This window comes from Oryza glaberrima, chromosome 5, assembly GCF_000147395.1.
Source record: "Oryza glaberrima chromosome 5, OglaRS2, whole genome shotgun sequence".
Lineage (NCBI taxonomy): Eukaryota > Viridiplantae > Streptophyta > Magnoliopsida > Poales > Poaceae > Oryza > Oryza glaberrima.
Genome location: NC_068330.1, coordinates 23,278,396 through 23,288,682, shown reverse-complemented (window position 1 = coordinate 23,288,682; position 10,287 = coordinate 23,278,396). Strand labels below are relative to the sequence as shown.

The 10,287-nt window shown below is 39.2% G+C and overlaps 1 protein-coding gene across 2 annotated transcripts; it reads left to right on the top strand.

The window, feature by feature from the left end:
- The first annotated feature begins 2,855 nt into the window (after positions 1-2,855).
- Positions 2,856-10,287, top strand: LOC127773846 (protein MLN51 homolog). 2 transcript variants are annotated; one of them, XM_052300043.1, is made up of 11 exons: positions 2,856-3,524; positions 5,263-5,365; positions 5,452-5,858; positions 5,956-6,716; positions 7,040-7,154; positions 7,313-7,435; positions 8,379-8,422; positions 8,540-8,585; positions 8,670-8,841; positions 9,641-9,723; positions 9,799-10,287. In XM_052300043.1, the coding sequence occupies exons 1-9, from the start codon at positions 3,028-3,030 to the stop codon at positions 8,695-8,697; spliced, it is 2,124 nt and encodes a 707-aa protein (XP_052156003.1). In that variant the 5' UTR covers positions 2,856-3,027; the 3' UTR covers positions 8,698-8,841; positions 9,641-9,723; positions 9,799-10,287. The 2 variants fall into 2 exon arrangements, with proteins under 2 accessions (XP_052156003.1, XP_052156004.1); XM_052300044.1 differs by lacking the exon at positions 9,641-9,723 and having other exon boundaries at positions 9,724-10,287.

The following is a 10,287-nucleotide window of genomic DNA, read 5'->3' as shown; positions in this document are numbered from 1 at the left end:
CTCGGTCACCTTCGCCTCGCCTCGTTGGCTGGTCGCGTGGCCGTGGTCGTGGGTGCTGACATGTGGCGTGCTCCGGCTAATTACCACAATGCCCTTCTCTGATTAAAGAACCTGATTAGTGGATCACAGTAGATTACCCGTTTCCCTATGGTGATTAACAGCCCTCATCGTTTATCTTTAATTTCTACTAAAACTTAATTTTGAAGCTGATGATCGTAGTTTACTTTTTTAAGCATTAATTTAAAAATCTCTAAGAACATATATAAAAAGGTTTTATCTATATTTTTTTTTCTTTGATAAGCGTATGCCAATCGATAAGGCTATAAAATTATCTGTCATTTTAATTCCAGACAGATCAGTGGTTAAAATTGTTGTTGTTATTCTTAAAAGGGTATGCTGATTTTGGTAGGATTAGCTCGGGCTAACCATCAACCTTAATGATGTGACAAGTGTTCCGGTACCCATGAAATGAGCATTCAGTACAGTATGATTCAAGAGTTATTACACAAAAATGGATAAAGTGGTTAGCTCACTAACTAAAGTTAGTTAAAGTGACATAATCTCCAGTGATCACTTAGTTGAGCTACTTTTGAGTAGATTAAAAACTGAAAAGAGGAGCAATCAAAGCCTTCTAGATAAAGAAGACAACCAAAGCAGAGCTCTGAAGTCTGATAAAGAAAAGAATTCTGAAGTCTGATTGCCTGAACATCCATTCCCGAGGGCATTATCGGTACATTTCTGTTCCAAATGGGCACGCATGCATCACGCATGACACTCTCGAACGGGTTCGGAATTCAGAGAATTGGAGATTGCCTGATAAGAAAAACACGATTTGGTTCTTCTAGATATAAATTTTTGAAGGAAAATAATGGGAACAAGCCGTCAGATTCAGAGATTGTAGAGGAATTGACGACCAATTCAGTCGAGAGAAGAGGAGGCGGCGTCGTGTTCGGTACGCGTCCGCTGTTAGAAGGCGAAATCAACATTGGAAAAACGCACGGTCAATACGAGGAAAATGATTAGTTAGTTCTGGAATGGTTGGTTAATAGCTGTAATGGCTGGCAAATGGGGATGTTTTTCTTCTCTGATACCGACATTTTGTTCTAGAAAACTAATTTGACCTTGTACTATATTACTAATTATTTTCATGTGGTTCAGGAAAGCAACGTACAACTGCCTTCTTTTTACATGTTGTCCACTGTTAACAAAATTACCACCATTGTTTATATGAGAATACATGTATTGTTTATCACAAGAAAATAATTATATTGTTATATTAACAATTCACAAATCACAGGTATGCGCCAACTTATCCTTAAAAAGCAGTAAAAAGGAACGAACAGAGCATGCAACTAGTTTTGCAAATTCTACACAAAAGTATGGCCCCGTTTGGGTCATATGATTTTTTTTTTGACAGAGGAAGCACCCACTATACGGATGACATGAATATCTTTTTCTTGGCAGATTAGTAACCACACTTTCTTTGATGAATAATACTACTTTTTTATATAATACTAATTACAAGGGAATTATTGTTTTATACTCCCTCCGTCCCAAAATATAACAACTTTTAGGCAATGTTTGGTTTATGGGAGTAATCCATTAGTTCCTCCATTTTAGTTCCTAATAATCCAAACAGGGATAACTAAAAGGAACTAAAAGTGTATATGAGGACTAAGGCCCTGTTTGATTCAGCTTAGGATTATTATAATCTGGATTATTAGGAGTAAGCTGAAACAAACAAGTAGATTATTATGCTAAATTATTATAATTTATAAGCCAGATTACTATAATCCAATAATCTTCTCTAGAGGAGCTTTTTCCAGATTATTGAGTGTCTAAAGACCCACTACTCTTAGATGCCTCTAATAATCCAGAGAAACAAACAACTTGTAGCTTATTTTATGCCAGCTTATTATAATCCAGCTTACATTAATCTGATTTAATAATCTAGATTACAATAATCTTAAGCTGAAACAAACAGGGCCTAAAATACATTAGGCCCTCTTGAAGGTACTTATAGGGACTAAAGTGACAACCTCTCTCTTCTCTCTCCCTCGGTCCATGTGCCTTTAGTCCCTTCTAGTCTTTGGATCTAAACAGTAGGGGACCAAAGTTTTTAGTCCAGAGACTATTTTTAGTCTAGGGCTAAATGATCCAAACAGCGCCTAAGGCACTTAAGATTTGTCCCAAAGTAATAACAAATTCTCCACCAACATTCTCTTCCCAATCAATCATAACCCTTCACCGTTCACTTTTTCTACCTACCTCCACTTCTCAACCAATTATAACCCATTCCTATTTAATTTCATCTACTTTCTTAATAACCGTGTCTAACTTTAAAATTCTAATTCGGACTGACAGAGTACTATAATATTCATTCAACTTTGAAGGAGGCAAAGCACATAAAACCTTCTTTTTTGGGCTGGTTTGCAATCCAGTCAAGTCCCCCATATAGAAGGACTGGGATTGCGGGCCTCCTAAGTAAGGCCCAAGCATATAAAGAGGTGCCTAGACTTTATGTAAAAAAGTTTGAAAATTCGAAATAGATAAGAATTCAAATTCAAACCCCCAACAATTTCTTCAAAAGAAGGGCATTCCTAGGAATCGTATCTTCAACAAAAGGAGTATCGTACAAAAGAGAGAGAGAGAGAGAGAGCCTCTTTAGCCTTTAGCAAAATCACCTGCCTCTTTTTGCAAAATCACCTTTCTTTACGAAAAGGGAACATTGCCATTAGGCCCCCACGCGCAGTATGTGGGCCATACCTGTCAGCCTCACAAAAAGGATGTCTTTACCTCGTGGATTTGGACAATCTAATGGTTTTAAATATTTTTTTAATCGTATCCAACTTCTCTCCTCCAGTCCTCTCCCTCCCGTAGACCGTGGATATCGTAGAACAAGCGGAAGAACACGAGAAGCCTCTCGAAGCTTCCAGAATCCCGATTCCACCAGATTTCCCCCCCCCCCCCCCCCCGGAGCCCTAATTCTCTCGCGCGGTTCGTCCCGCGACCTCCCGGTTCCTGCCAATGGCCGACAGGGAGAAGGCGGAGGAGACGGAGGAGGAGGAGTACGAGAGCGACCTCGACGACGCGCCCCTCCCGGCGGTGCGGCGCCGGGACGCGGCGAGCGACGAGGAGGAGGAGGAGGAGGAGGAAGGGGCGAGGCCCTCTCCGCCTACGAAGGCCGGATCCGACGCGGAATCCGACGGGCAAGGCGCCGCCGAGGTGTACGACGACGACGACGCGTACGAAGATGACGAAGGGTACGAGGAATACGGGGAGTTGTACGAGGAGTTCGAGCAAGGGCGAGGCGTTGCGGGCGGAGTGGCCACCGGGGCGGTGGCCGCAGCGGGGGAGGAGGCGGGGATGGGTATGAAGGGGGAAGCGGAAGGTGAGGCGTCGGCGGCAGCGGCGGAGGGAGAGGAGGGGAAGAAGGGGAGCGAGCCCTATGCCGTCCCGACGGCTGGTGCCTTCTACATGCACGACGACCGCTTCCAGGAGGCCCGTGGCCGTGGGCGCCAAAGGTTCCGGCCTTTCAACCTTCAATTGCTGCTTGATTTGCTGTTGTTTCCTTATATATCTAGGGTATGATGATATGATCTAGAGAACTTGGTAGCCTAGTTTCAACCTTCACTAGTTTGGTAACCATTAGTGTTCTCTGAAACCACTGCTTAAGTGCATTGCGTGTTCAATAGTTCAATTAATTTCATCTAAGTTGATAACACGAGTGTGTCATGCTAACTAGTCCTGTGGAATTGTTAGAAGAGGCTAAAGTTTGATATTTATATGTGCAGTAGTAGTGTAGTATTTGATAGATACAAGTCATAAAACGGCTTAAATGTATTTATTTTCGCAATTGGTCTATTTTGGTTCTCTAGATTTGGTACGGTTGCTCGTTGTTGCATCTCTTCGTTATGATGTCCTGCCTAAGTTTCCTTTACAGGATAACCAAGGTCTGTGAGTAGCTTATTGAGTAATTCCCCAGCATATGATAATACATGGGTTTATAACATTGAACTATAACTCGTAAAGCACGCAAAACATGAGCTAAAATAACAACACGAAGTCATGTATTCACAGGCATTACTTTACAGAGTTGATTGTTATATGCCAAGTCGCAAACATGAAACAAAAATGAAACTTTGCCTACAAGTTTTTAAATCTGGTGTTTCATGTGAAATTGATTTAGTATTAATGCAAATTGGACACACTTATTAAAAAGTAGAAGCGTTTAACTTTGAAGTCTGATCTTGTTCAAGTGTTTCTACTAGAACAGTACCTACATGATCTGAAACATGGTCTACTAGGATACACTACTACAATATAGATGAGACTGGTAAGGTATGGCATGGCTATGCCAATACCATGATACATTATCTCTTTACTATTTTAAAAAGAAAAGTTGTGTATAATGGCGAGCTCTACACCCACAAGTACTCTAGAAGATCTTTTCAGGTTAGATATAGTTTGCAAGAACTTTTAAAAAATATAATATTGTAGATCTTCTAAAAATACACTATTATCATGTAGGTTGTTGATCGTTTTTACGTAGTCATGTCTAAAAAATTTTAGATTTATCATTTTCTTAAGTTTAACTTATGGATCTTATACTACGTTTTAATGCTAGTTACCTCATACCTGAAATGATTAATCAGTTTTAGTGCATCAGATGAACGAATGCATCACAGTTGAATTCAAGCATAGTTGAAATCATCTGTTTTGAGGAGGGCCAATCGCAAATAGCTTGGATTGAACCAAATCCAAAATTTTACCTTTTCTTTTGCATGCTCCCCTAGTTTGGGAAGCATGAATCTTACCAAGTTGGGCATTGCTTAGATCAATGTCAACAAACAGAAAAAAGAGAAGTAAGCCCATCAGATACTAAACCAGTAAACACTCCATTGACCATTCCATACTGTACATCATTCTATAATTATACACAATAATTATGATTTGTGGTAAAAATTGTTGATAGTGTGGTAGAATGAATTGAAGTGTATTGAACAAATACTGGAAAATTTGTCTCAACGAACTGAATAATAGGTTGTATTTACTGTTTTTTTCCCTTTTAAAAGTAGTTGTTTGACTGGTGTGCTAGTGTTCCAGTGTACAAACTGGATGCTGAACCCAACTAAGCTAGACAAGTTTGATTATGTTGAATGCTTTATCTCAATTTTAAGGAATCCAATATGATACTCTGTTTCATTCTCTGGACATCCATGATCTATATTTTAATTTCTGCTACCCATGTTGTCATTTCAGGAGAATGGTGGGTGATAGACGGCTGTGGAATGCTAAAGAGGATCAAGCGTGGGTCCATGACAGATTTGATGAAATGAATTTACATGATTTCCATAATGACTACGTGAGTATCATATTGTCTTTTTCTGTGTGTTGAACTATTGATTCATCTTTCTTACCAAGATGCTTCTTTTATTGATTGTACTATAGACAAGAAGAAGGCCCAGAGGTCGATTTAGAGGACGTGGTGGTGCACCTGTTGGTAAAGTTCGTGGTGGTAGCCGTGATAATTTCAGAGGCAACAGGTCGCAGACATACTATCGTGATGGTGCTAAGAACTACATATACGTTCCGAAAGAACCTCATAGTTACCATGATAACACCAAGAAGGTTCAACAGGTTCTGAATGATAATGGCAAGAATAGAACCATCAAACCACCTAATCCTCGTGATGGCGATGCCAACAATTTCGATTTTGTTCGAAAAGAGTCTCGCCCTCTTTATGGCAATGCCAAAAGTAATAAGAGTGCACCGAGAGTAGTTCGAGGAAGAGGCTCTAAACGTTACCAACCACGTTGGAGGAGTACCGCTGAGATATCTTCAGAGCATAATAATAAGTGAGTGGAAGGTTTCTTCTTATGTGCTATCTGTGTCTTTGTTTTGTTAATATAGAACTTATTGTGGTACTTTTTGTTTTTGTTGCTCATACTTCAGATCACAAAATCTTGAAAACACTTCTTCAAATGCAAACTTGGGAAAACACCAACATCAAGCTTCAAATTCTCAACCAGAACGAGGATTTCCGATGAAGCAGAGCTTTGCATCAAATTTGAATTCAGCTTCACCTCCCTTTTACCCTTCTAGGCCATCTCATCAGGAACTCCCAGTGAGTCAGAGGGGGGATGGACAACCCAGTACCACTACTAGACACTTCTCATCCCCCATTGGTATGGAGCATGTCTCTCCAACCCCACAGTATGGCCCTCTCTTAAGAGGGAAAGCCTTTGTACCGTCTGCTGGGCATGGCAAGTTGCATGCTGAAGTTCCTATAAAGGGCATGGATCATCCTTCATTTCATTCATCTACATCATCATCAACTAGTCAATTTCCTATAGCTACTAATCAGGTCTCTGGAAATTCGGCTAAGTCCCCACACCCAATTGTCCAACAAAGGTTGGTTCAATCATTTAATCAATCCACACCAAAGATGCCTGGTCAGATGTTTGCTGCGCAATTTGCTAGCAGTGATAAATTGCCATCTTCCATGCAATCTACATCAACAATTTTGACTGAAGGCACTGAAATTTCTTCACCTCATGGTTCCAACAAATCTAATACTAGATTGATGGCAAAGGGACAACATAGTGACCAGGGAGAAGAACATGCTTCTTTTATGTATGGTGGAGCTCAAGTTCTTGGGACTACAGGATCACTTGGTGACCAAAATTTCCATGGAACCCCTGCACTATTTCCAGGTTCGTATTTTTACTATTCACACGGCAATATAGTAACCAGAGTGTTAAATGAGTAAACGATTACATGGGTGAGGGGAAAAGAAATAATCCAATTTCTAAAGGCTTATTCCTCCATTGATTAGAGGGTGCATGCTATGTGCCTTGAGTGAAAATGTTTACAGTGATGTTAGTGGATTTATAATCTACTTTGAACTTCTGGTTTGATTTCTGAAAAGTAGTGTTATTTTCAGTAGACTGCCACCCCATTGGAGTGCACTGAACCAAGTTTTTGTTTCCAAAACCATTCTGCAATATGCCTTTAGCTTTTTTTTTTCCCCATACAGTTATGCAGTTTGGAGGCCAGCATCCAGGTGGGACTGGCGTTCCCTCAATTGGCATGGCTCTACCAGGATTTGTGTCTCAACAACAACTTGGTCTGAGCAATTCTGAAATGACTTGGTAATGACTCTTTGAACTCTTAGAATAGTTGTTTGCTTTATTTTTCTCTACCTCCAATTGGTATGATGTGGTTATCACATTGTACTTCATTTAGATGTTAGCACACTGCTGTTTGCTCAGGCCTAATTTTTTTGTGGGTTGTATCTGAATGAAACTAGGCTACCGATATTGGCTGGTGCTTCTGGAGCTTTGGGAGCAACGTATGGTTCACCTTATATTACTGTAGATGGCAGCTATTATCCCCGAACTTCTGAACATGCATCTTCATCAGTTTCTTTGAGGTATGTTAGTCTAATACTCTAATATGATTCATGTTGCAAGAATTTGGATTTCGCACACAAGGCATATATACTGTTGAGAATTGAGATAATGTTAATTTGATGATGATTCATCCTTTTGTTAAATTCTGGTTCTGAGGTATGATCACCTATTACCAACATGTTGACGACAATAAATAATATGCTATGAACTACTCCCTCCGGGTTGATAATACTTGTCATTTTGGACAAGGGCACGGTCTCCAAAAAAAAACTTTAACCATTATTTTCCATTATAATATGTATAAAAGTGTGAAAAAATAAATGATTTTATTAAAGTACTTTTTAAGACTAATCTATACATGTAGTCACCATATTTGAAAGACAAATATTTTAAAAATGATTCATAATCAAATATTCTAAAGTTTGATCTCACCCTTGTCTAAAACGACAAGTATTATCAGCCCGGAGGGAGTAGTAGTTAATGCCCTTACATAGCCCTAATCTGAGGACTTATATTCTATGATTTCCCTCTACCAATGTGCTTGCTTTAGCTGTCTTCCTGTGGGTACTGCCGTACTGGTTGATCAGCCGTATCATCAGAATAGGTTTTGGTAGATAATTGGAGTAACACTACTCTCCTGATCTGGAGAGGTTGATGATTACTTTATTTAGGTTGAATAATAATTGTTTTGCTGCGATTTTTCTGTTTTGTTGTCTTGTGCAACTGCAAGGGGGCAATTTGAATGGCATGGGGATACAATCATTATGCATGCACCTAGCATTTTCCTATTATACATAGTCTAATTGAACAAATGATCGTCATTGATTTCTGTCCCAGCCTTCATCACTAACCACCAACACAACATGCACAAACAGAAAAATGTTAATGAGAATACAAAGGATCCTAGTGCTTCAATCATCCTAGTGCTTTCGATAGTAATGATTCTTTCTGTTTCTTTTACAGAGAACCCAGTGCCTCTTCTCAGTTGAAGTCACAAGAAATAACTGGTAAAGGCATCTTCCATCCCTTTCCATTTATTTTGTCTTCTCAATTGGTATTTATTTTGGGGTATCTTCTCCTATTTTTGCCACATAAATGTACCGAGGCCTTTTCCTCTTTTGCAGAGGCTTTAAATGATGAACTTAGTCAACGCCAACATAAACCTCGGAGGTATGTTAAAGTTTATGTGTTCTGTTTGCTGTATGCTTTCTGTTCTAATACTATGTGTTAATACCATGTTGTGTCTTGTTACAGATATTCGGAAATGAACTTTGACAAATGAACATAGTGACGATGGTGTTAATGAGGACTTCATCTGTTAGATTTGGGTCTGTGCAAGACTTCTATCTCAAGGCCTTTCTGGGTCCTTGCAACACTTCAGTGTCTGATCTGTAGCACTTTGGGCTGTATCCAGAATGAATGCCAGGTACGCATGACTTCTGTTGTTCTTTCTTTGTGTTAGACTGGTGTTGTTCTGTGGTCTTGCCCTTTCACCCAAACCTTGATCCCTTGAGGGTAACATAAGGAAAATCCTTTAGCAGTAGACATTAGATGTCTGTTGTCTTTCTATTCATATATATCTTTCACTTACTATGTATAATAAGGAAATTTATTTTCTGGCATTCACTTCATAATTCTTTTATGGTAGATTCACAGTGGCAACCAAGTATGGAACATGTTTTCATTTGTTAAGGCTTCTGAAGCTAGTTTAGAGTCTTATTCTATTGATTATCCAAGTTTATTATCACTTAGTGAGCTACTAAGAATTTCTGCAGTGTTTCCATAGATATCTAGTATTTTAGTGAATAAATATGAGATTGATATTTTCTAATTAAAGGAGGTAATTGAATCGTAGCTAAAACTAGCTTAACAACTTGCAATTGCTTTTGGAAGTATAGTGTGTCCGTTTCTTAATTTGGCATGCTAAGTCCAAATTGTGGTATACCCTGAATCTGTCCTTTTCTCCATTTCCTTCGTCACAACTCATAAACGAATACATGTCTCCTCTCTTCTAACTGCATTTGGTTGATGAGTGACTGGCCATTTTTCCACGAGAAAAGATATTTCAGCAAGACACTTTAAATGGCTAGATGTTTGTATTGCTCTTGTACCTCAACCTTGGATAGGCAGTTGTCATGTATATTGTGCTCCTACATGTGCCCATGAGCATTTTAGAATCGTAGGATATGCTTTGATTTGACAAAGTTGGTGCTGCTCCTTTTCAGGTTTGACAGTTGAAGGTGTTTATATCCTTACTATAGTCATTTGCAGTGATTATTCTGATGGGCAGTTGCTATTGTGTAATTAGGTATGATTTTCGACAATTGACGCCATTTGAATCCTTACTATTTGATGGACGTTCTGAACCCTGTTACCCTGTCAGGTGAGATTTACATGGTACACCGTCCATGTTGCTATTGATCATCTTCACATTGGCATGCATATATGAATAATGCGCGATGGAGAATACGTGAGGTCTCTGTTATTGTAAGCTCCTTTTCTTGGTGAAAGAGGGGGAATACAAGGTGGTGTTGGGTTTGCTTGTGTTGCTCAGCTGACTTGATCACTGTCGGTTAATCCATTATGACATTTTGAAGATCTGCTATGTGATGTGTTCCCTTTGCTGAAGATATTGTCGCGATATACTAGTTCGGTACGTGTTAGTGTTACACAGAGTTCTTTCTGTTCAGTTCATACTACTTGTAACTGTGTAAGCACCAGGTCTTCTGAATTACTACAATTTTACCACTGGTTTCCCTTTATAGTGGAGTATGATATTAACAACTACTACGTAGAAAGATGTAAAAGTGAGAAACTTATGTGAATGTTGTACATGCACGTCTTATAAAAAAATATTTATTTATTTTGGTCA

Bases quoted from the DNA above. Each gene is read 5' to 3' on its own strand.
- LOC127773846 (XM_052300044.1), top strand. From the start codon at position 3,028: ATGGCCGACAGGGAGAAGGCGGAGGAGACGGAGGAGGAGGAGTACGAG. The intron at 3,525-5,262 runs GTTCCGGCCTTT...TTGTCATTTCAG, and splicing joins CGTGGCCGTGGGCGCCAAAG to GAGAATGGTGGGTGATAGAC. The intron at 8,423-8,539 runs GTAAAGGCATCT...CCTCTTTTGCAG, and splicing joins GAAGTCACAAGAAATAACTG to AGGCTTTAAATGATGAACTT.